General features: G+C 42.3%; 1 protein-coding gene across 2 annotated transcripts in view; it reads right to left on the bottom strand.

Annotated features, from left to right (window-relative positions):
* C5H6orf89 (chromosome 5 C6orf89 homolog) overlaps positions 1–27122 on the bottom strand; it is a 43036-nt gene that overhangs the window by 11691 nt on the left and 4223 nt on the right. The window contains exons 2-7 of one of the 2 annotated variants that reach the window (XM_008972307.4): positions 22576–22675; positions 17537–17744; positions 14766–14979; positions 2818–2969; positions 2560–2699; positions 681–810 (exon numbers count right to left, since the gene is read on the bottom strand). In XM_008972307.4, coding sequence (XP_008970555.1) covers positions 681–810; positions 2560–2699; positions 2818–2969; positions 14766–14979; positions 17537–17725 — 825 coding nt within the window. In that variant the 5' untranslated portion in view covers positions 17726–17744; positions 22576–22675. The remainder of the gene's footprint in view (positions 1–680; positions 811–2559; positions 2700–2817; positions 2970–14765; positions 14980–17536; positions 17745–22575; positions 22676–27122) is intronic. The other variant, XM_003818894.4, reaches the window with a different exon arrangement.

The following is a 27122-nucleotide window of genomic DNA, read 5'->3' as shown; positions in this document are numbered from 1 at the left end:
TTTTTGCCTTTCAAGTTCTCTACCTGAAATCTCTTAATTGTTTATTTCTGGCAAAAACCATCCTGGGGGTGAGAGGGTAAAGGGTATGTCCTTGGGCAACTCACTTAATCTCTCTGGGGCTCAGTTTCCTTATCCACAAAATGAAGCAGTTATTCTATTCATCCACATACTATTCCCTTATAGCTTTCTTTTCTTTTTTTAAAAAAATAGAGATAGGGTCTCCCTATATTGCCCAGGCTGGTCTGAAACTCCTAGGCTCAAGCAATCCTCTTGCCTCAGCCTCCCCAAGTGCTGGATTACAGGCGTGAGCGACCACCGATCATGGCTGCTTGCCTACTTTCTAATTTAAGGTAGGAAAGCCAGACTAATTGCACACTCAAGTCCTTCAAATTTTAAGATTTCACTTCTTTTAATATAGAAAAGTAGTTTGCCTCAGGTGTTAAGGGCAGGAGGCAGATTTGCAAGGTAACTAGATTTTCTGGAAACCTGCCTTCATGACAAGGTGGGCCCCTGCAAGTCTCCTGGTTAGCAGCAGGAGGGGAGAACTAGACTGTGTGGGTGTCCCCTCAATTCACCCTCTAACCCTCTAAGCCAATATGCAGGGAAGGCCTTGGTTATGACATCAGTCCAGGTCCCAAATAAAGAAAATTCTAGATCCAAGTCCTCTCAAAATTTCCTACCTTACTCCCCACAACAGGTTCTGGGTGAAGAAAGGAGCACTTGTTTAAAGAGGCATCTTTTGGAAATGGCAGGTGAGTGAAAACAGGAAAAAGCTCACGTAACATTTGTGATCTGTTCAGAGGTCTCCTCCTGTAGAAGTATGAAACAGAAAAAAAGTAATTAAACTGGTCAAGCCAGCCCATGACTAAGAGAGAGCCAAGTAAGGGTGGGAAAACTGTGGGCGGTGGGTAAAGAGGGAAAAATATGAGTACAGTATCTTAAGTACTAGGTCCCTGAAGAATAGTTGCACAGAGTCAATGAACTATAACGCGTACACACACAGGCATAAACTCTACAGCCATGATTTGAGTATGTGGGTGGAGTGTTTCTAAATTGCAGCTAAAACAATATATATTGGAAGGAAAGAAATAATCTATTCATTCTATCTTGGAGAAGACTGAAGTAACAGCAGGCCAGGCGGGGGAAGGGGAGAAGAGAGAAGGAGGAAGGGACAAAAAGCATGACCCTTCTTCTGAGGCACAGGGAGACGCAGGGGGAAGCCTGCTCAGCTTGTTCAACTGGGCACTCTAGCACGCAAACAAACAGCACATTTAAAGAAAGATAGAAGCATTAAGAAATTAACAAAAAGCCTGAAAAAGTCATTTTAATTCTTTCAGAACAGTTCTAAGATGGAAACTGGCTTTCTTTTCTTACTAGACAGCAACCTTAACCACAAGGAATGAACCACGTCTTCCGCAGGGCACAGGAAGGAACAGCAGGACAAACTGGGGTTTCGATCCTGGCTGGGTAACCTTAGGCAAGTTACTTAACCTCTCTGTTTCCCATTTTTCTTTCTTTCTTTCCCCCTCCCCCCACCTTTTTTTTTTGAAACAGGGTCTCACTTTGTCGCCCAGGCTGGAGTGCAGTGGTGTGATCATGGCTTACTGCAGCTTCAACCTCCCAGGCTCAAGCCATCCTCCCACCTCAGCCTCCCAGGTAGCTTGGATATTTTTTGTAGAGATGGGGTCTCCCTGTGTTGCCCGGGCTGGTCTCCAACTCCCGGGCCCAAGTGATCAACCCGCCTCAGACTCCCAAAGTGTTGGGATTATAGGCATGAGCCACCACGCCTAGCTACTGATTCCCACTTGTCTGATCTGAAGAATGACAACAATCATTCCTACTTTCCAGAGTTATTATCAGTGTCCCCAGTGAGACACAGACACTAAGCACCAAGGCACACTGCCTGGCAGAAACAAGTGCCAAAAAATGCAATTCTCCTTCTATTATTTGCACTCTCTCTTCAGCCCCCTACATGAGGCCCCATTCTACATAAAATGCTAAATGCATACTTCGAAATAAATTATGACTCTATTAGACAAACTTGCTGTCCCCCCCATGGTGGCACCCCTCCTTCTGACACACCTCTTCATCCATCCCTTTTATCTCTCATCATTGGTTTATCAGTGGGATCCCAGCATTGGATTTGTAAAGTGTTGGGCCTGTGGTAGTGGCTCAGTGATAGCTATTACTGTTTTGCAGGTATTTCTGGTCTGCCCCTTTCCTACTCGCAAGCTAAGTGCCCCCATAGACCCCCCATTTTTTTGAGACACAGTCTCACTCTGTCACCCAAGCTGGAGTGCAATGGCGCGATCTCAGCTCACGGCAACCTCCACCTCCCAGGTTCAAGTGATTCTCATGCCTCAGCCTCCAGAGTAGCTGGGATTACAGGCATGCACCACCATACCTGGCTAATTTTTGTATTTTTAGTAGAAATGGGGTTTTGCCATGTTGGCCAGGCTGGTCTGCAACTCCTAGGCTCAAGTGATCTGCCTGCCTCGGCCTCCCAAAGTGCTGGGATCACAGGCATGAGCCACTGTGCCCGGCCCTTTTCACACTCACCATGGATAAGGAAATGGGAACCACCGTTCAGGAAAGCAGCGCCACCACTTGGCGAAAAACCCTTCAGAGAAGCCTTCTGTCGCCTCAGGGTACTGGCACAAAAAATGCTGAATCTCCTCCTCCAACAGGGGCTTTCCCGTCTTGGCAAGGCAGGAAACAAAACAAAACAACACAGAGTTACTTGTCAGAAATTTCCTAGAGCTTCACCTAGCCTTTAAGCAAGCAGCCAATCAGCGGGAGACTCAGGCTTCTGCTCACCTTGATCACCAGTGGATGGAGCCTCTCAAATTTCCTTGGGGCGTCTTCCAGGAGCATCACCTTCAGGTGTTTCTGGGCACAGCCAGTGCAGTTGGCAGGAATGGGCTCTGACTCATTCTGCTCACAGTCGTTTGTCCACCAGGGGTCAAAGTCTGAGAGAGGAAGGGATATGGAGAAAGCAGATACTGAAAGAGCATAGCTGGTAGATCCAGTAGCTCCAGCAATGAAACAAGAAAGGAAAGACATCATAATGACTTTTATTTATTTATTTATTTTGAGACAGAGTCTCACTCTGTCGCCCAGGCTGGAGTGCACTGGTGCCGTCCAGCTCACTGTAACCCCTGCCTCCTGGGTTCAAGGGATTCTCCTGCTACAGCCTTCCGAGGAGCTGGAACTACAGGCGCATGCCACCACACATGGCTAATTTTTGTATTTTTAGTTGAAACAGGGTCTTGCCATGTTGCCCAGGCTGGTCTTGAATTCCTGGGCTCACATGATCTGCCCACCTTGGCCTCCCAAAGTGCTGGGATTATAGGCGCAAGCCACCGCATCCAGCCCATAATAATTTTTAAAAACAAACAATGATAAGCACTGGAGACCGCTGAAAAGGTAAGGTATATATGAAGCAGCCTCTGAGGAGGGAGTAGAGGACAGGAGCAGGAAGGAGAGGTACTCTTCTCTGTATACCTTTTTACACTTTGTGGAAAATATCTTTTAACCTGTCATGCATTTCCTAAATCAAATCAACAAATAAAGCATAACAGCTAGGAAAAAACATTCAGCAATATGGAGCTAAAGATGTAGTTCCCCCAACATTTTCTAACCTATGACCCATACGGCTGAAACGTCTACAGCACAGCAGGGGGCTGGTGTGGATAGAAGGGTGACCCCACCATCATCACTGTGCCCTAATGCACTTCTCACACATGCTGGATGTATGCCTAGACCCTTGCTTCACAAGTACACATGGGAGCCAGGACTCCAGGAAGGAAGAGTGAGAAAAGGGCACAGAAGAGGAAAGGGACGGAGAGGGTAGACAGGACTTTTCTGGAGCCATCTTTGGAATAAAGTGAATTGCATCTGTCCATAAGACAGCCCTCTATCCCAGATCAGGAGGGGGTGGGGCCGCCAGCCATAGTTTCCAGCCCCACATGCTGGTCAGAAATGGAAGACCCCCAACCCAGACCCTGCTGTGAGTGACAGCGGCTCCCTGACATGCCTGTCTGGTTTGGCTCCTTCTCTGAGGGGCTCTTGTTTCTGCACAGCCTTTCCCAGCTTCCCTCTGTTACCATGCTGTTTATAATGTTATTTCATTATTTCTTGTTTACTTTCTGTTCCATTTTGGATTTCATCTGGGTTCTCTGAGAGATGTGTTTGTTTTAAACTCTGCTTTGAATCTAAAACGTTTCAGAAGACGGTTCTGATTAAAACCCAATGGAAACCAAATCAGGAGAGAGCCTATGACAAATGATAACAGACAACCAAATGTGGCTGAAAAGAAGTCAATTTTTTAAACCAATAAACATACTTGGAAACTGACTCTTAACCACAAAACATTGTCTGTGGTTGGCAGTAAGCACTACATGCTTGTTTTCTCTGAGGCAGTAGTAGTGGCGCATAGGAAATCCTTGTCAGGGAAAGACCGTGTTTGTTCTTGGCCGGTCTGCTGAGCATCCTCCATCTCTTGAAGATAGTATCTGTGTTTCCTGGAGGCAACTGCCACCTACCTTTCTCAGCCAGTCTCAACCTGCAGGAAGATTATTAGCCAGAGGATTACCGCTACACCCTGCTTCTGGGAGGGCGCCTCTCCTCCCACAGTACTCTGGGGGTAGCTGAAAACCCTTTAGTACCATCTGTTTCAGTGGCACACTGAGGCTGCAAAGTTGCATTTTTTCTTCTCCAATATTTTCAAATGTTTCTTATTCAGGGTCAAATATGATAAATTCTTGCCAATATGCAAAAACTCTGGGTAATGGACACACCATGGGGCATAATCATAACAACATGTTACAATTATATAGCATTTCAGTTTCCAAAGTACTTGCGATGGAAGGGGAAGGAGAAAGCAAGCTAGTGCACTGAGTGCTTGCCCTATGTTAGTCACTTTCCCATGTTATAGCATTTAATTTTTCACTGTGTAATTACTGAGGAGGAATCACTATTCTCATTCTGTGGATGAACAAACTGAAAGTTAGAGGTGATAGGAAGTTCCTGAGGTGCCAGAGTGTGGTAGGAAGAACACAGCAGATGCTGGGCGTGCAGTGGGGGTTTGGGTAAGGAAACAGGCTGCAGAGGAAGATGTGGTGAGGGCTTCCAGGGCTTGAAGCACGTCTGGCTCTACTCAGAACAAAAAGAGGAACTGTTGGAGGCTTTTGAGCAGGAATTTCTCGATGTTCTAGGAAGATTATTTTGGATTGTGATTAGGGTGCCCTAGAAGAGAGAGGCTGGGAAAAGGAAGACCTGGTTATATTTTCGTTTTGCCCTTTTTTAGGGAAAAGGTGGGGGGGGGGGTTCACCGTGATGAGAAGTGAAATATAATGAATGAGGCAGTGGGAATGGAAAAAAGGGGTGGATTCTAGAAGCAGTGAAGATGAAATCTACAGCCCCAAGGAGCACTACTGTGAATGTTTGCACTATACTGTCCTCTTGGTCAGTGTCATAATAAACCTGCAGATCTCTGGTATCACCCATGTCATTAGTGCTCATCTAGGGAACGTCATCTGCAGATTTATTATGACACTTTTCTGTAGTAGTGTGTCATATTCCAACAGAATCAGTTAATTATGACAGTCTTCCCAGGAGATGAGAGTAAAGCACCAGGAGAAAGGGGCACCTTCCTCAAATTTGTACAAAGGTGCTGCATGGGCTAGCACCGAGCAGCTCTTAACCTAAGAGTTAGGAGAATTATTTTAACTATAATTTATTTAATTATTATTATTATTTTTCTTTTGGAGATGGAGTCTAGCTCTGTCGCCCAGGCTGGAGTGCAGTGGCGCGATCTCGGCTCACTGCAACCTCCGCCTCCTGGGGTCAAGCGATTCTCCTGCCTCAGCCTCCTGAATAGCTGGGATTACAGGTGCCCGCCACGAAGCCCGGCTCATTTTTGTATTTTTAGTAGAGACAGGGTTTCACCATGTTGGCCAGGCTGGTCTCAAACTCCCGATCTCAGATGATCCGCCAACCTCAGCCTTGCAAAGTGCTGGGATTACAGGCGTGAGCCACTGCGCCCAGCCCAGCCTAACTTATTTAATTTTAATTTTATTCAGAGCTTTAGATATTCTTGGGATTTCCAGGTGGAGATCCCTTTAAAAAGCAGGTAGAAGAAAACCCAGTAAAGAGAAATCAAGAAAGAAAAAGAAAGTAGGAATAGCAAACTAAAAGAAAAACTTGGAGGTGGTGTTCCTTGAGGGAACTGAAAGTTAGAGGCGAACACAAGTAAAAAACTGTTAGTACTAAAAAGAGAATTTAATAAGGTGACAGAATACAAGATACAGATTTTCAGATACATAAAAATCAATAGCTTTCTTATTCTACTGGTCACAATCAGTTAAAAACTGAAATGGAAAATAATCTCATTCATAATAACTAGCAATAAATTTAACAAGATAAAACATTTATGGGTGGTGGCTGATGCTTGTAATCCCAACACTTTGGGAGGCCGAGGTGGGATCGCTTGAGCCCAGGAGTTTGAGACCAGCCTTTTTTTTTTTTTTTGAGACAGGGTCTTGCTCTGTCGCCCAGGCTGGAGTACAGTGGCACATCTCAGCTCACTGTAGCCTTGACCTTCCAGGCTCAAGTCATCCTCCCACCTCAGCCTCCCAAGTAGCTGGGACTACCAGTGTGTGCCATCACACCCAGCTAATTTTTGTATTTTTGGTAGAGACAGGGTTTCATCATGTTGCTCAGGCTGGTCTTGAACTCCAGAGCTCAAGCAATCCACCCGCCTTGGCCTCCCAAAGTGCTGGAATTACAGGTGTCAGCCACCATGCCTGGCCGATAAAGGATAAACATAGATTTTTAATTAAGTGAGGAAAGGGTAGATTCAATAAATCAAATTGGGAAAAGTGACCATCTATATGGAAGAAAATAAAGTTAGATTCCTACCCTTTCAACATATACTAAATTAAATTCTAGATTGATTAAAAGATACAAATAGATAACACAAAATTTTAAAAATAACTAAAGGAGCTGGGCATGGTGGCACTTTAGTCCCAGCTACTCAGGAGGCTGAGGCAGGATAATCTCTTGAACCCAGGAGTTCAAGGCTAGCCTGGGAACACAGTGAGATCCTGTCTCAAAAAAAAAAAAAAGCTAGAGGAACTACTCCAAACCATAGAGAGTTCACATATATTCATGAGTTCTCACCTGTATAAAAATGTGTCTGTAAATGTGAGACTTTAGATAAATTAGTCAATCCCTTGGCACATCAGTTTCCTCATCTTTGAAATGGATATAAAAACAGTATCTACCCTAAGTGACTGTTGTGAGGACTGAGAAATGAGTATTTTTATAATCTTTGGGACAAGGAAGGCTTCCTAGAGGCTATAAAGGAAAAATGGACAGATTTGACCAATATTTGCATATATGAGACAAATAATCAGTATTTCTAATATATAAGCCTCTGTTTGAATTAACAAAAAACTTTTTTTTTTTTTTTTTTTTTTTGAGACAGGCTCTCATTCTGTCGCCCAGGCTGAAGTGCAGTGGTACAATCACGGCTCACTGTGGCCTTGACCTCCCCGGGCTCAGGTGATCCTCCCACCTCAGCTGCCAGAGTAGCTGGGACTACAGGTGTGCACCACCATATATGGCTAATTTTTTGTATTTTTTGTAGAGCTAGGGTTTCTCCATGTTGCCCAGGGTAGATAAAAAAATTTTTAATGGGGAAAGAATATGAACAAGGAATTCACAGAGAAGTATTATAAATATAAATGGCCTATAAACCATTTGAAAAGACATGCAATTTGACTAATAATCAATGAAATGCAACTTGAAATGAGATACTATTATTTAGTTTTCTAACTGGCAAAACATTGACAACATCCAGTGTCAATGATCAACATATGCTGTTAATGAAAGTATAAGCTGGTATAAGTTTATGAAGACAATTTGGTTGCATTTATTAAAATTTAAAATGCACATGCCCTTTGACTCAGCGAGTCCATTTCCAAGAATATATCTTACAGATAAAAAGTATATCTATATAAAGATATGTGTATATGAATCTCTCAGGTACATATTTTTGTAATAGCAAAAAAAAAAAAAACCCACAACAACCCTAGAAAATGGTTAAATTATAGAAGAGTCACAGAATCAACTAATATAAAATCCTCAAAAATATAGAGAGAGGGTTTAATTATGTTTTCCCAAAATCCACATTTTCCTGGAACCTCAGAACATGACCTTGGAGATAGGGTGGCCACAGATGTAGTCAGTTAAGATGAGGTCATACTGAAGTAGGATGAGCCCTGAATCCAATCTGAATGATGGCCTTAGAAGAAGACAGAAGACACAAAGACACACATAGAAAGCAGATGGCCACGTGAAGATAAAGGCAGAGGCTGAAGTTATGCTGACACAGCCAAGGAATGCCAAGGACTGCTGAAAACCACCAGAAACTGGAAGAGGCCAGGAAGGATTCTTCCCTAGAGCCTTCGAGAGGGGGCGTGGCCCTATCAACCTGGATTTCTGACTTCTAGACTCCACAACTGTGAGGTACTGGATTTCTGTTGTTTTAAGCTGCTCGGCCTGTGATGCTTTGTTTCAGCAGCCTTAGAAACTAATACAATGTGTCTAGCCAAAAATATGTATATGAGATCTTTTGTATGTGTGTGAACAAAAAAGTATTTCTATTTATATATATTAAGTATATCTATTTGTATAGACATGGAAAAACTCAGAAGGATGTATACCAAGTTATTACTAGCAGTTGCTTGAGTAGAAAAGTTAAAAGGATAGAGATGAGAAATATTACATTATAAGTATTTTTAAATATCAAAATATTACACCTCTTACTATCTTTGTATGCATGTATTTTATGTACTTTCCAAGTGAAAATGTCCTTGGAGATCATGAAAACTGAAGCCGAGAATTCAATGCTGAAGTGTAGAGGTAAATCATCTCAGAAGGCCGGCCCCAGAGAGGTACCTGACAGGAGCAGAGGTGGCCAGGCTGGTGGCCCGCAAAGAAGGAAGGGAAGTAACAAGAAAAAAGGATCACTGGAATGGGGTAGCCTATGCCATCCACCTGAACTAAGGGAGCCCAAACTTTAAAAGAAAGAACTACTTTTGATTTCTCTGTAGCCTGAGATCACCAAGGTGGATAAAGCATGAGCTTAGACAGAGGAACGGGCAAACGGTGAACTAGGGGTGGAGGTAGGGTGCAGGCTCCTCCTCCTCTCCCCACAGAGTTCCTGACAACAGAAAGAGATGTGGCCAGACTCCAGCTTGGCCTCTGTCCATCTGAAAAGGTTTTGTCTGACGTGTTCTCTATACAACTGGCTGGAGCCATCATGCCACAAAGTGAACAAAATTCCATCCTGGGAAACAGCCAACAGCACACAGCCAGCCGAGCCCATGCCACCCTAGTTTACGGCTTTTGACTACCTAATATGCTGCATCTCACTTCTTTCCAGCCCTCCTGTTTCTAACCACTTTTCCTGAAGCACCAGACAGAAAAGTCAGCGTAAATTATATAGCAACTTCCTACTTTTAATTTCTAAGGCTTCTTTACTCCAGATATCCCTCATACTAGATATTTTAAACATTTTTTTAAAGGTATGACAGAGAAGACAAATCCTACATATAAAAGTTCAATAAAGCTTATAACTTGTATTTCAAGTTTTCACTATGATTTGGAATGATTTCACTGTTGGAGATGTCAAAAACAGTCTCTCAGACAAAACACAGCCTTGAAGTCAACGTGCAGAGACCATAACTATCCACCCTTCTTTACAAGTTGGGCACTGGGCAGAAAAATGGATGGGCCAGCGTCTCACCCATCAGGGAGCTTCCTGGTGCCTGAGAGTTATTTACAAGAAAACTCACTTAGGCTGGTTCTCTGTAGACAACCATAACATATCCTGGAATTCTGAGTGGGGAGAGTACTGTTACATAGATTATTTACCTGGCAAAAACAAAACAAAACAAAACAAAAGATTTCTTTCCAGGACAAAAAACTCCCTCTGGATAAAAAGGATAGGGAAGAAAGAAAAGAACAAAGCCAATACTAGCTCTACAAGAGCAGTGGTTTTGTCTGTTTTGTTCACTGCTTTGTTGAGAACAGTGCCTGGCATATATAGCAGGGTCTCAATAAACATTTACTGAATGAGTGAATGAAGTTGGGGAGAGGGAGGAAGGGATGGAAGGAGGAAAAGAAGGAGGGAGGAAGGCAGGAAGGCGGGCAGGAAGGCTGATTTTTCAGAAGCTTTAACGATAGAATTAAGTCCATGAGGAGAAAAATCAAATGAGCAATCTGGATTCACAGAAACCTCAAAATAAAGATTAAATAAATATAACCTCATGATTTCTTGCATTATAAATGTACCCAAGAAAAACCTGCAAAGCCCATGACAAAGTTCCCATGACTTTCACTAGTGTGTGCTCAATATTTAATCAGGCTGCTCTCTAGAAGCTTGTTTTTGCATAGCACCTCTTCTAGTACCCTGGGCATGAGGCAGGGGTGAAGCCTTGACAATGAAGGAGGCTTTTGCCAGGTCCCTGCATGTGTGGCACCATGCCCAGATCCATTTTCACACACCGTAGAGGGAAAGAGCCCAAGAAATCATTTCACCAACAGCCTTGCCTCCAGGAAGCAATGCATTTGAACCACTCCAAACCACAGAGAAAGTCTATTTTCATGAGTTCTCACTTGTACAAAAATGTGTTTCTAAATGTGAAAATTTATTATCAAAAACACAGCAAAAGAAAAAATTAAAAATAAATAAATGTGAGACTTTAGATAAGTCAGTCAATCCCCTTGCACATCAGTTTCCTCATCTTTGAAATGAACATAAAAACAGTATCTACCTTATGTGACTGCTGTGAAGACTGAGAAATAAAGTGCACAGCACAGTACCTGGTATACAGTAAGTGCTTGACAGAGCTGTTATTATCACAGAAGGTAAGCTTATTTTGCAAATAAAAGAGGAAGGTTTTCCTTGCGGTCTAAGCAGTTCATCTTTGAGCACAGATCTGGACTCTCTAAGTCTTACTAGATTCTTAGTTTGAGGCCAATAAATGACTTGCTATTTCCAAAACTTCTTGATGTTGCTGGATCTACTTCATCCTTCCTTTGAAGGTTAGGGGATGCATCAAGTTCCAAACGTGTGCCTTTTCACTGTATGTGAGAACTATCCCAGGCTTTCTCAGTAGAAATGAATATGTTATTTTTAAGTTGGCCAGAAAATGACCAAAGTAAACAAAATAATTGGCTGAACATGCTAGCGCCTGGCTTGACTGAGGGCAGAGATGGCAGGCTGTAAGTGTGGTATCTTGGACAGAATGCTAGAGGGAGTTAAGAAACTAGGGTTCAAGTGTGATTTTGCCACTTTTAGCTGGGTAAGCAAGCTCCTTTACCTCTCCTGGCCTCAGTTACCTCTTTTATAAAATGGGGTATGTACTAGATTAACTCTAAAATTCTTTTCTGGCTTTAAGACTCAATGATTCCATGGAAATGGTAAAAACCAAGGGGATGGCTGGCAGGAGTAAAGTGACTATAAAGATATGAAGCCAGGAGGGGAGAAAAGCAGTAAGAATGTGAATGTAAAGAGAAAACTCTGGGTCAGTAAGACGAAGGATTAAGTCAGTCAAATATTATCCATAAGGGTGCAGACTAGGGAGGATGAACTGGGCTGAATGTCTAAGACAACACCAGGTCGGGAAAATTCTAAAGGGTCAGAAGCTTGGAAGACCACTTATCTTTGGAACAGCCAGAAAGAATATTGTCTCTTCAGGGACTAGGGAGTTAAGAGAAAGTAACTGATGATCCGAGAGAGACAGTGGTAGAACTCCAACATCAGACTTAAAGCTAGACTCTTCAGGTCTACTGCACAGCTAGACTACTCACATCAGAGGTGAAGGGCTCAGACTCTGAAGACTGGTTGCCTGGGTTCAAATCATGGCTCCGTGACTAGACCTGGGACCTTGAGCAAGTGACCTAACCATACTGTGCCTCAGTGTCCTCATCTGTAAAATGGGCATAAAACCTGAAGCTACCCTATAGGAATGTTGTCAAGATTAAATAAGCCAATATATGGAAAGCTGCCTGAACAGGGTCTGGCATCTGGTAAGTAAAAAACAACTGTCAGTTTATTTACTTATTTTTTGCTGCACAGCGGGATGTTTCCATGACTCGTTGCAAAGTCACTTCATTCTTCTTATTGAGAGCATTTAGGGGCAGGATTTCCTATCTAAGGCTGAAATCTAGAAAAAGAACCCCACCTCTGTCACCTTTTTGTTCCCTGGGTGGGGTCGGGGGAAACTTCCAGTCATTGGTGGTGGTGCCTCTTGTACATCACCAAGGCTGCAGCTGCCCTCCATCATTCCCGAGGTGCCACTGCAAGGAGCACCAGATGACCCTGGGAGTGTGAGACAGGCCAGCACTTCAGGAAACCATATGGGGAAGGAATTCCTTTCGGGAATCTGTCACACCATTCTCCCCTTGCATTTACTTTAAATGTACGGCCAAGTAATCCTAACGTGAAGGTAGTTGTTTTTTGATACCAGGACATTAAAAATGATATATTTTTACTTTTCCTGCCCTCTTACAGGCCCAGATTAAGTTGCACTTAATTCTCCCTCATGTGTTTCTGTTTACTCTTCATATAATTATGCGTTTTTAACTTTTCTTCCAAATGCTGTTAGTTTCACATGTCTACAGCTTCCCAGAATTATCATACATAGGAAAATATGGTGCTTCCACATCCACATTTACAAGTAAAAACAGCACTTTAATAGAATCAACAACATTAAAGAGCTAAAGCCACACCCTTCCAATGCTCACTCGCTCTCTCTACAACTGAGCTCCAAGGACTCATTTTATTTCCATCTGCAAGGCAAAATATTGATTTGAAGTAGTCCAAATAATCCGGCTTGTTTACAAGACACTAATGTTTCTGGAATGTTTAAACTATGATTTAGAGAAGAAGCGAGCAGTGTTCATTGACGATGCCCCATTTCTCAGTTCAACCGTGTATGGAGATTTACTTTATAGGACTGGGGAAGAAGATAATGCCATCAACCAGGTCGGGAAAACTCATCAGGACTTGCCGTTAGGGAGGCTGTGGGGGGAAGACAGTCAGGAAAGGAGACTGGTGGTGTGTCTGAGGAAGAGGCACAGACTGGCCTAACTGACAAGTTTCTCTCGCTGTTTCCTCCAAACGCTTTGAACTGTTCTAATAGGAGTTTGAGACTGCATTTTTTTTTTTTTTAGCTCTGTTGGTGACATTTCAAAAGCAACCTTCCCAATAAATACAAGGAAGTTACATCTGAAATTTTCAAAAGAAATATCTGAGCTGTTGATTTTTTTAAAAAAACCAAAAAACTCCTGAGGTGGAATTCTTGTCTTACAATGCTCCCTTCCTCTGATTTTGATACAATTTTGGAAACCTTTCCATGACTTCCTCAAGTATACAAAAATAGCTTTCGATGGAGACCCAATCCAAGGGATGATTTTTATGACTCATTAGATCTTAAAGAATGACATTATGAGACCATCCTGGCTAACACGGTGAAACCCTGTCTCTACTAGAAATACAAAAAATTAGCCGGGCGTAGTGGCGGGCACCTATAGTCCCAGCTACTCGGGAGGCTGAGGCAGGAGAATGGCGTGAACCCAGGAGGCGGAGCTTGCAGTGAGCCAAGATCGCACCATTGCACTCCAGCCTGGGCGACAGAGCGAGACTCCAACTCAAAAAAAAAAAGAATGACATTATGATTATAAAGCTTAAATACATTTTTTCTGAAAGCATTTTTCCTAAAAGTTAAGACACATTCTAAAAGTTTCGGAACATGGTTACACAGTAAATTCTATAATCCATTTGTGATATTAATACACATATTATTCTACATTGCCAAATAAGATAAACATCACCAAAAAAATCCCAAAATAATATCCCCCTTTCTCAAAAAGTAAATTTCTTTACACACACACACACACAAAATTGGAGGCAGGGTCTCGCTATGTTGCCCAGGCTGGTCTTGAACTCCTGGGCTCCACCAATCCTTTTGCCTCAGCTTCCCAAAATGCTAGGATTATAGTTGTAAACCACCACACCCAGCCTGAAAAAGTAAATTTCAACTCTTATTACATGTTACACTGTTCTCAAAAGGAAACCCCTCAAATAGTCTATCAGACTATGAATTCTTATGCCACTGATGCACTGTTACTAAATTTATGTGTTTTTTAAATTCTACTTACTGGCAAAATTGATATACTTTAGAGTACTAAATTAAATGAGCTGTGACAGACAGAAGGACTAAACTGAAAAAGTGGGATATACCCAGACAAAAACCTAGCCCAATAGGCCAAGGACTGTTAGAGGACCTTTAGAAGCAAGCTGAACTCGGTTGCTTTCAATAAACCAATACCTATGTATTAAATATGCATTATGGACAGGAATCACAGGAGAGAAAAGGATGAGATACAATCAAATCCTTTTTATGGGCAAAGACATTTGTCCCCATCATGTGTGTTCTGGAATTTGGGGGTGTGAATTTGGCTCTACCAGATGTTCCTCTAGCAAGTTTCTTAATCTCTCTGATCCTTGGTTTCTTAATCTGTGAAATGGGGATAATAAACCCCATCTCATAGAGTTTTAGTGGGGACTGAATTAAAAGATACAATATAGGGAGCTTGCCTCTCATTAGGTATCAATAAATGTTACTTCCTTTCCTATCATATACTGTCAAGAAAACTATATCTAATAAGTAGTAAATGTTGCATTTTACCTGGAAAGGGTCTGTCTTCATCACCCCCATGCAGAGGAACTCCCTTATTTTCTGACATGTACTTCTTGGCAATGGGCAAGGACATCAGCCTAATGTGATGGATGAGTGAGCGCCAGGTGTGAGCTCCAGAAAGCACTGGCTCAGGTGCTAATGGGCTGAAAGGTTGAATCACAAAGTAGGCAGTGAGCAAGATTAATCCCAAGGTTGCGAGAACCTACAAGGAAAGATAGAAAAGGCATTAATAATCATCCCAGCAAACAAATACCTTAATACCAAGAAAAAAAACAAAACAAAACAGGCTTCTTCTGCTACTTCCAATGTGCCTTAAGAACTAATCCATTTTCATAAACAAGCCACTTAGGTTTACTTCTGGAAGAATTTAGAATTTGAGAACTATAGGGACTGCAAGGCTCACCAAGCTGCTACCATATAATCAGTGTATTTTAAAATTCACTATTTAAAAATACACAGGCTGGGCGTGGTGGCTCTCGCCTGTAATTCCAGCACTTTGGGAGGCCGAGGCGGGCAGATCATGAGGCCAGGAGATCGAGACCATCCTGGCTAACATGGTGAAACCCCGTCTCTACTAAAAATACAAAAAAATTAGCCAGGCATGATGGTGGGCACCTGTAGTCCCAGCTACTTGGGAGGCTGAGGCCGGAGAATGGCGGGAACCCGGGAGGCGGAGCTTGCAGTGAGCCAAGATCGCGCCACTGCACTCCAGCCTGGGCGACAGAGCGAGAGACTCCGTCTCAAAAAAAAAAAAAATAATAATAATAATAATAATAATACACAAAGGGGGCCGGGCGCAGTGGCTCACGCCTGTAATCCCAGCACTTTGGGAGGCCAAGGCAGGTGGATAACGAGGTCAGGAGATCGAGACCATCCTGGCCAACACGGTGAAACCCTGTCTCTACTAAAAATACAAAAAATTAGCCGGACGTGGTGATGGGCGCCTGTAGTCTCAGCTACTCGGGAGGCTGAGGCAGGAGAATGGTGTGAACCCGGGAGATGGAGCTTGCAGTGAGCCAAGATCGCACCACTGCACTCTAGCCTGGGCAACAGAGTGAGACTGCATCTCAAAAAAAAAAAATAATAAATAATAATAATAATACACAAAGGGGCCGGGCGCAGTGGCTCACACCGGTAATTCCAGCACTTTGGGAGGCAAAGGCGGGTGTATCACCTTAGGTCAAGAGTTCGAGACCAGCTTGGCCAACATGGTGAAACCCCACCTCTACTAAAAATACAAATATTAGGCCAGGCACAGTGGCTCATGCCTGTAATCCCAGCACTTTGGGAGGCTGAGGTGAGTGGATCACCTGAGGTCAGGAGTTCGCGACCAGCTGACCAACATAGTGAAACTCCCATCTCTACTAAAAATACAAAATTAGCCGGGCATGGTTGCGCATGCCTGTAATCCCAGCTACTTGGGAGGCTGAGGCAGGAGAATTGCTTGAACCTGGGAGGCGGAGGTTGCAGTGAGCCAAGATCACGCCATTGCACTCCAGCCTGGGCAACAAGAGTGAAACTCTGTCTCAAAAAATAAATAAATACATACATAAAGGCTGGCTGCAGTGGCTCACGCCTGTAACCCCAGCACTTTGGGAGACTGAGGTGGGCAGTCTCGAACTCAGTCTGACAGTGATTGACTGGACTCAAGTCACTTGAGCCCAGGAGTTCGAGACCAGCCTGGACAACACGGAAAAACCCCCATCTCTACAAAAAATAGAAAAATTAGCCAGGTGTGGTGGCACATGCCTGTGGTCCTAGGTACTTGGGAGGCTGAGATGGGAGGATCACCTGAGTCTGGGAGTTCGAGGCTGCAGTGAGCCATGATGGCACCACTGCACTCCAGCCTGGGCAACACAGTGTGACCTTGACTAGAAAAATAAAAAATCTGTCCAGGTGCGATGGCTTAGGCCTGTAATCCCAGCACTTAGGGAAGCCAAGGAGGGCAGATCACCTGAGGTCAGGAGTTCAGGACCAGCCTGACCAACATGGAGAAACCCTGTCTCTACTAAAAATACAAAAATTAGCCAGGTGTGGTGGCATATGGCTGTAATCCCAGCTACTTGGGAGGCTGAGGCAGGAGAATCGTTTGAACCTGGGAGGCGGAGGTTGCAGTGAGCTGAGATCACGCCACTGCACTCCAGCCTGGGCAACAGAGCGTGACTCCATCTCAAAAAACAAAACAAAACAAAAAAAAAAAACACAAGGCCAGGCGTGGTGGCTCACGCCTATAATCCAAGCACTTTGGGAGGCTGAGGTGGGCAGATCACCTGAGGTCAGGAGTTCAAGACCAGCCTGACCAACATGGAGAAATCTTGTCTCTACTAAAAATACAAAATTAGCTGGGTGTGGTGGCGCACGCCTGTAATCCCAGCTACTTGGGAGGCTAAGGCAGGAGAATCACTTGAACCCAGGAGGCAGAGGTTGTGGTGAGCCGAGATCGTGCCATTGCACTCCAGCCTAGGCAACAAGAGTGAGACTCCGTCTCAAAACACACACACATAACAAACAAACAAATAATAAAAAATTAAATAATAATATTACACAAATATAATTTAACTATAAATATGCAGCTTTCATCTAGGACCTTTAACAACACAGTCAAATTTCCTAGTAACACATGGTAACAAGAGCAAAGGCAAATTTATTCACGGAAAAACCAATGCTCAGTGGTGGGATTAGTCAACAATAGCATTTGTGAAGAATGTTGAACAGTCTTTGTTCTGTTGAAGCAATTACCAACTCAGGAAACATTTTACCTTATACACAACTATAAGGAGAGGATACTGCGGGGGTGGTCTCTGAGGTTCATTCTTTTCCAGCAGCTGTCTGATAAATTTTTCAATTGCCTTCTCTGACATGCCACACTGATGGCCGGTCTGTCTCACCAAATCAACAGTCTCTGAAAGTTTGTCATAAATGCTGATCTCGTTGGCAGCAAGATCCATGTCTTCCAATACAAAATCCCTGAGAGAGACAGAGAGAAAATAAATGTAAAAAGAAAGGTGGTTTCTTTAGGTACTTCCTCTTCAAAGCTACTTGACCATCTGTAGAGAAGGACCAGTTTTGTGCTTTCCTCAATCCTCTACAGACCAATACTTTCATGAAACACAATGAATACATAGAGACAATGTCAAATTGCCATACAAGTTTTAAAATATTCGTTAACTGTGGGCCAGGAACAGTTTACAGACCTGCACTAGTTCCCAAACTAGTGCAAACTGAGGAGCACTGGTCTAGAGCACAATATATCCTAATGGGACTCTGAAGCACTAATGACATCCAAAAAAGATTTCTGACACCAATGATGGGAGATCTGCTACTGGAGATTCCCTAAAATAAAAAAAATGGATTATGCACAGTGTTGTTTATCAATTATTTCTTTGCAATTATACCAGACAGACCTTTTAGCAACACAAGAGGAAGAACTGATCACTGAAGATTACTGAAGGTGATTTACTGAGAGCAACAGGCTGATAAGCTTTGTTCTTGGCAGAGCAAAGATTTCCGACAACACAAAAACCATGGCATGTGGCTTGCAGTCCTCACACTTTCCTTTCTTCTTCTTTTTTTTTAATTTCTTCTAGAGCAACCAGAGTCCTCATGCTTTTCTACAAATACAATTTTAGAAAATAAAGGGCATTTTATTTGTATTTTATATACTTAAAATACCTAAGATTTTTAACTAATTTAAAAATTCAATTTGTGTTCCTATAGTTATTTTAAAGACAGATTGTTTCATCATGCCCAGAGAACAAAAGGTAAAAACTAATGGGGCAAAGTAGAGTTCTCTCTGTATCATTTGTAAAATGAAATTAAATAGTTCCAAGGCTGGACGCAATAGCTTGTGCCTGTAATCCCAGCACTTCGGGAGGCCGAGGCAGGCGGGTCACCTGAGGTCCGGCGTTTAAGACCAGCCTGACCAACACGGAGAAACCCCGCCTCTACTAAAAATACTAAATTAGCCTGGCATGGTGGCGGGTGCCTATAATCCCAGCTACTCAGGAGGCTGAGGCAGGAGAATCTCTTGAACTGAGGAGGCGGAGGTCGTGGTGAGCCGAGATCACGCCATTGCACTCCAGCCTGGGCAACAAGAGTGAAAGTCCATCTCAAAAAAAAAAAAAAGAAAAGAAAAGAAAAACAAATTTTAAAAATCAGCTTGGCCTGGTGGCACACACCTGTAGTCCCAGCTACCTGGGAAGCTGAGGTGGGAGGACTGCTTGAGCCCAGGAGTTTGAGGCTACAGTGAGCTATGATCATACCACTGCACTCCAGCCTGGGAGACAGAACGAGATCCCATCTCTAGAGAAATAAAATAAGATAAAATAATTAAATGGCTATTTAAAAAGGTGTTTAAGTTACAGAACAATAATATTTTTCTTCATTTACAGGAGGAAGAAGAGTGCTTCTTCGGGTTTGTGCTCTCTTCTACTGGGCTTTATTTATTTATATATTTATTTTTAATACAGAGGGTCCTTTTATTTTGCATACTTCATTCCTACAGTACTTCTAGCCTCAAAAAGTACTGACATAGTACATGTGTATTCTCTCAGTAAGGAGATGCTGCCACCTGTAGGGTGGAGGACATAGTCATGTTGTTACAACACAACCCAGCACACACCAGCACATCTCCTCTTCCAGCAGTGTGCCTCCCAGTCACTCCTGTTTGGTCCTCTTTATGACTATTAAGTGTTTAGTTCATTAGGTCTTAACCTGGCTTGCACATTAGAATCACCTAGAGAGCGTTTCATAAATGCTCATACCTGGGCATCAACTCAGAGCAATTAAATCAGAATCAGAAGACTTCTAATGGTGGATTAAAAGGCATGCAATCTAGACTTCCAGGAACTGGGGGAATGAGAGAAGAGCCCACCACACTATACCCCCCACATTCAGATAAAAAGATAGTACAAACTACAGTTGAGACTTGAACAACATGGGTTTGAACTATGTGGATACACTTAAAAGCTGATTTTTTTCTACCAACCCAGGATTGAAAATACAATATTTTCAGGGTGCAAAAACTGCATATACATATACAGAGGGATGATTTTTTGTATAAACAGGTTCCGAAGAATCAACTGTGAAACTTGAATATGCAAGGATTTGGGCGTATATGGAGATTCTGGAACGAATACCCTACATATACCAAGGGACAGCTATATAATTTTTAATGTATTATTTTCAATACATGATGCTAGGACCACTGGATATCCACAAATGCAAAAATGAAGTTGGACCTTTCTTTCTTTTCTTTTCTTTTTTTTTTTTTTTGAGACAGAGTCTTGCTCTGGTTGCCCAGGCTGGAGTGCAGTGGCGCGATCTTGGCTCACTGCCACTTCCGCCTCCCGAGTTCAAGCGATTCTCCTGCCTCAGCCTCCCAAGTAGCGGGATTACAGGTACCCACCACCACGCCCAGCAAATTTTTTTGTATTTTTAGTAGAGACGGGGTTTCACCATGTTGGCCAGGCTGGTCTCGAACTCCTGACCTCAGGCAATTCGCCTGCCTCAGCCTCCCAAAGTGCTGGGATTACAGGTGTGAGCCACCACGCCTGTCCCTTTCTTTATACTATACATAAAAATTAACTCAAAATGGATCAAATACCTAAATTTATAAGCTAAAATGATAAAACTTCGAAGAAAACACAGGGAGGGAGGCTTCATGATTCTGGGATTTGGCAATGGTTTCTTAGATATGATACCAAAAGAACAAGTAGCAAAAGAAAAAATAAATTGTACTTCATCAAAATTAAAAACTTTTTGTAGAAGACAAGGGGAGGGGAAAAACCTCAAAAATTCTGTGTCTCAATACCATCAAGAAAGTAAAATGACAACCCACAGAATGGGAGAAAATTTTTGCAAATTATATATCTGATAAGGGGGTGGTCTATATAGAATACATCAAGAATTATTACAAATCAGTAATAAAAAGACAACCAAATAAAAAAATAGACAAAGGATTTGAATAGCCATTTCTCCAGAAAAGATATACAAATGGACTGGGTGCAGTGGCTCACGTCTGTAATCCCAGCTCTTTGGAAGGCCAAGGTGGCAGATCACTTGAGGTCAGGAGTTCGAGATCAGCCTGGTCAACATGGTGAAACCCTGTCTCTACTAAAAATACAAAAATTAGCCGGGTGTGGTGGCAGGCACCTGTAATCCCAGCTATCTGGGAGGCTGAGGCAGAAGAATCACTTGAATCCGGGAGGCAGAGGTTGCAATGAGCCAAGATTACACCACTGCACTCCAGCCTGGGTGACAGAGTGAGACTCCATCTCAAAAAAAGATATACAAATGACCAATAAACACACAAAAAGATACTCAACATTATTAACCATCAGAGAAATGCAGATCAAAATCACAGTGAGATACCATTTCACATCCACTGGGATAGCTACAATCAAGAAGTCAGACAAAAAGTGTTGGTAAGGACATGGAGGATTTGAAACATAAAATGGTACAGCCACTATGGAAAACAGCCTGGCAGTTCCGCAAAGAGTTAAACACAGTTACCATATGACCCAGCAATTCTACCTCTAGGTATGTGCCTAAGACAAATGAAAACATATGTCCACACAAAAACTTGTGCACAAATGTGAACAGCAACATTATTCATAACAGCCCCCAAATGGAAGTAATCCAAATGTCCATGAACTGATGAAAGGATAATCACAATGTGGTAGATCCATATAATGCAAAATCACTGGACGATAAAAAGGAATGCAGTACTGATACATGATACAATATGGATGAACCTTGAAAACATTATGCTAGGTGAAAGAAGACAGTCACGAAAAACTACAGATTATATAGCTGCATTTAGATGAGAAGTCAGGAATAGACACGTCTTTTTTTTCTTAATACCTTTTTAACAAACCTGCAAGGAATAGGCAAATCTAGAGATATAAAGTAGATTTCCAGATGGGAAGTGACTTATCTGAGACCACCCAGTCAGTTGTCACCTGAGCCTCATTTCGACCCCACATTCTTTTCACTAAGCCATTTTTGATTAGCAGCCAGGAGGATGGATTACAAAGCATTAAGAGCCATACTAACAATAACACCAAAAAAACCCCCCGAAATTAAGATGTAGCATTTCCAATTAAAAATACTTCAGGAGTAGATGATCTCTGGAAAATGAGATCACAGCTGATTTTTATTTTCTTTGTGATTTTCATATTTCCCAAACTTTTCCTGTATCAATTTTGTAATCACAAAATTCTCACAGTCACTTCTAAGGAACATCACTGGGCACAAAATGAGTCAGAGATGTACAGCAATGCATGACCGTGGCACCATAGGGAAGAAGCAAGGCATGATTTGCCATGCCAATGACTTTTTGGTTCTCTATAGAGTTGTATTCAAATATTACAGCTGGAAAAATGAAACAGCATTGAACTTGGAGACAAGCTTTGCCAATTGCTAGTGAGATGATTTCGGTTAAATTACTTGGTCTATTTCTGCATCCAAAAAATAAGAGGATTGGACTACAAATTTTAGAGTCTCGCTCTAAAATTCTAAGAATCTATGAACACTTCAGGAAGGAGAAAAATTCAATTCATTAGAAACTGAAGACTCATGTTCAATTGCACTCCTATTCCTGTTCCCACCCTATATGCCAGGTGCCTTGCTAAACACTCTGGAAATATTATCTCAGTGAATCACCACTGTGATCCCATAAGGTAGCTGTGATCGATCCCATTTCATCCATGTTCAAGGCTCAGAAAGGTTTCATAACTTGCCAGGATGTGAACCCAAGTGTCCTGACTTCAGGGTTGTTGCATGCTGCCTCCCTTACCAAGTTATTTTCCTATTCTGAGCTGGCAGTTCGGAAACCACGTGTCCCTTGATCACAACTGAGCGGCTGAGAACTGGAAAATGATTGACTACAATGATTCCTGCAAACAGAGTAAAGGGATAACTTATTACAACATTTTTCACATCTTGGTTTTGTGATCAGTGATTCTGAGATGCCATTTTCCTGTTTAAATTAACAAAGACATTCTATGAAAGCAAGTAGGAATAATATTCATGTAAATACATTACAATTCATTATCTAACAATACCCAGTCAAAACCCATTAAAACTCAGTAGAGGACCAGAATGGAAAGGATCCAGAAAGGACTGCTAGAAACAAATTCCAGTGAAAAACTAGTGTGGATGCTGGGAGGTGGGGTCACACGCAAGTATCCCTGAGGCAGAAGAGAACATCACACACAGAAGAGAACACGGTGTGCCGGTAGGAGAATCCTGAAGGGGACAAAAGTACAGGTGAGGAAAACAGGATTAATCATCATTATTTTTGATGGCTGTTTTGCAACCTTTGTAAGCCTCCTTGTCAAGTCTTTTTTTTTTTTCTTTTTTTCCTTTTTTTTTTTTTTTGAGACAGAGTCTCGCTGTGTTGCCCAGGCTGGAGCACAGTGGTGCAATCTTGGCTCACTGAAAGCTCCGCCTCCTGGGTTCAAGTGATTCTCATGCCTCAGCCTCCTGAGCAGCTGGAATTACAGGCTGGGATTAAAGGATGATATTTTTTGTTGTTTAATTACTATCACATCCAACCAAATGCCAACAGTGTCCCTCTAGCAAGACAATAAAAAATGGCACATGCCACCATACCCAGCTAATTTTTGTATTTTTAGTAGAGACAGGGTTTCACCATATTGGCTAGGCTGGTCTCAGACTCCTGGCCTAAAGTGATCCACTCACCTTGGACTCCCAAAGTGCTGGGATTACAGGCATGAACCACCGCGCCTGGCCTGTAAGCCTTTTTGATACACATAAAAATCTTATTAAACTCCCAGTTTGTATCACACACACAAAAAATACATTTCTTTTCTTGTTGGGTAATTCAAGTTAAAATGATATTAAAACACTGAATATATTTTTGCAAGCCATGCATCCTTCTTCCGAGAGATTATGACACATTTCTCAAGTTATCAGAAAGGTAGTTAATAGCAACTTAGTGACGTTTCTAAGAACACCTGTGGATTTTGATAAGCCCTCTTTTTGGCTTTGGTTATATCAGTCGTCCTAAACTGGAAAAGATTCTGCCCCCAGGGATGCCTGGAGACATTTTTTATTGTCTTGCTAGAGGGACACTATTGGGATTTGGTTGGATACGATGGTAATTAAATAAGAACAAAAAAACTCATCCCTTAAAAAAAAAAAAAAATCAAGGCCGGGCGCGGTGGCTCACGCCTGTAATCCCAGCACTTTGGGAGGCCGAGGCGGGCAGATCACGAGGTCAGGAGATCATGACCATCCTGGCTAACACAGTGAAACCCCGTCTCTACTAAAAATACAAAAAATTAGCCAGGCGTGGTGGCAGAGGCCTGTAATCCCAGCTACTTGGGAGGCTGAGGCAGGAGAATGGCGTGACCCCAGGAGACAGAGCTTGCAGTGAGCAGAGATTGCCCCACTGCACTCCAGACTGGGCGACAGAGCGAGACTCCGTCTCAAAAAAAAAAAAAAATTCAAACATAAGGTCATTACTATGCATCAAGCATGAGAGGATTGAGTGAAATCGGCTGAGGCTTGATGGCAATCCACTTACCTGCAGAAAGTAGTTCCAACTCTGGCCAAAGTGAGCTTTGCTACAGGGGGAAGTTCTGAAGAGTTAGCCTGATTCTAACAGTGGCATAGACCTGCAAGGGCACAGGCAGGATCACTAGTGGAGTTATTAGGATCAAAGTATCATGCGCCACCTCAGATATGCTAAGTTGCCAGAACTGTTAGGAGTGGAGCTCAGGTGCGTACGTTTTCAAGCCTCTTCTCTGCTGATTAAAGGCACACACCCCCAATTAAGAGACACTACTTTACAACAATAGTTCTCAGGGTAATTCTGCTCCAAAGGGGACATTTGGCAATGTCTGAAGACATTTTTGATTATCAAAACTGGACAGGAGTTGGGCACAGCAGCACATGCCTATAGTTCCAGCTACTCGGGAGGCTGAGGCAGGAGGATCACTTGAGGCCAGCAGTTAGAGGCTCAGTGAGTTACGATCACGCCTGTGAACAGCAACCGCACTCCAGGCTGGGCAACATAGGGAGGCTCCAGCTCTTTTAAAAAAATTAAAAATCAACAAACTGGAGGGGTACTATTAGCATCTGGTGGGTAAAGACTAAACATCCTGCAATGCACAGGAGAACCTCCTCCCACCCCTCCTCAAAACGAGGTCAAGAAACCTTGCTTTCAAGAGAGGCCTGTGGGAGGTAAGCCAGGGAGTTGTTTCACTTCTGGAGTACTTCAGAAATAGGAGGAGACAACTGAGAGCTCTGATGAGATGTTCTGCACAATTCCTTCTGGGTCTCTGCCTATGAAGAAACAGGGTAGAGGCATATCTGACAGAAAAACTCTGATAGAACTTACCAATACAAATGTTTCTTTAAAGCAGAAAAGAAGTTAAGAGAAATGTAAACTTCTCTTTTGCCCTGTTTAACAGAGAACTAATTCCTCTATAGAGATAAGTAAGTCCTGAACACTGATATGCCATTACCCTGGAGGTTCTGTTTTCTGAAGAGCTATGCCAGCGAGGTAACTCTAGGAGAGAAAACTGATTCATCTAGTTAAAGCACAGAAGGGGAAACAGTACAGTTCAAAAGAAAGTTTCAAAAGTCCATCAAGATACATCCCAATCTTCAACACTAGGAGCTATATCCAGAGTAAATTAAATTTTCTTTTTTCTCTACTTGGCTCTTTAATATTACACTACCCATGAAGTATGGTATCCATTCTTTAGTGTTATGAATATATTCCATTCTATTTTATCCAGTGATCCCATTAATTAAATATATGTTCTAGTAAAGAAAAAGTGCTCCTTCAACCATTGTGGAAGACAGTGTGGTGATTCTTCAAGGATCTAGAACTAGAAATACCATTTGACCCAGCCATCCCATTACTGGGTATATACCCAAAGGATTATAAATCATGCTGCTATAAAGACACATGCACACATATGTTTATTGTGGCACTATTCACAAATATCAAAGACTTGGAACCAACCCAAATGTCCATCAATGATAGACTGGATTAAGAAAATGTGGCACATATACACCATGGAATACTATGCAGCCACAAAAAAGGATGAGTTCATGTCCTTTATAGGGACATGGATGAAGCTGGAAACCATCATTTTGAGCAAACTATTGCAAGGACAGAAAACCAAACACCATATGTTCTCACTCATAGGTGGGAATTGAACAATGAGAACACTTGGACACAGGAAGGGCAACATCACACAATGGGGCCTGTAGTGGGGTAGGGGAGTGGGGAGGGATAGCATTAGGAGATATACCTAATGTAAATGACGAGTTAATAGGTGCAGCACACCAACATGGCACACATATACATATGTAACAAACCTACACGTTGTGCACATGTACCCTAAAACTTAAAGTATAATAATAATAAAAAGAAAAAGTGCTTCTTAGATTATAATAAGAACCATACAAAGAAACAAACATCAATTAAAAGGAAAAATAACTGATAAAACATTGAAATGATTAATATGATTTAAAAGAGTAATAATTTAAAACTACAATAAATGCTTAAAATTTACAATCGAGGTACAGGCAGGGCACAGTGGCTCACACTTGTAATCCCAATACTTTGGGAGGTTGAGGCGGGTGGATCACTTAGGGCCAGGAGCTGGAGATCAGCCTGGCCAACATAACATAGCAAAACCCTGTCTCTACTAAAAATACAAAAATTAGCCAGGCATGGTGACGCATGCCTATAATCCCAGCTACTCGGGAGGCTGAGGCATGAGAATCACTTGAACCTGGGAGGTGGAGGTTGCAGTGAGCAGAGATCACATCATGGCACCCCAGCCTGAGCAACAGACTGAGACTCTGTGTCAAAAGAATAAAAAAAATTTTTAAAAAATGTAGTATATACATACAATGGAATATTATTCAGCCTTAAAAAAGAAAGAAATCCTGCTATTTGTAACAATACGGATGGACCTGGAGGACATTATGCTAAGTGAAATAAGCCAGACACAGAAAGATAAACACTACATGATACCACTTGTGCAATTAATCTAAAATAGCTAAACTCATAGAAGCAAAGAACAGAATGGTGGTTGCAGGAGGCTGCAGGCAGGGGGAAACAGGGAGGTACTGGGCAAAGAATACAAAGTTTCAGTTACACAAGATGAATAACTCCTAGAGACCTACTATACAGCACAGTGCCTAGAGTTAACAATACTGTATTGTATATTTAAAAATATGCTAAGAAGGTAGGTCTTATGTTAAGTGTTCTTATTGCTAATAGTAATAATAAGTAAGAAGGCAGGAGGAAACTTGGAGGTGATGGATAGGTTGATGGCACGGATCATGGTGATG

The sequence above is a fragment of the Pan paniscus genome, chromosome 5 (genome assembly GCF_029289425.2).
Source record: "Pan paniscus chromosome 5, NHGRI_mPanPan1-v2.0_pri, whole genome shotgun sequence".
NCBI lineage: Eukaryota > Metazoa > Chordata > Mammalia > Primates > Hominidae > Pan > Pan paniscus.
Note: the sequence above shows the minus strand (reverse complement) of the source record. Positions and strands in the feature narration are given on the sequence as shown.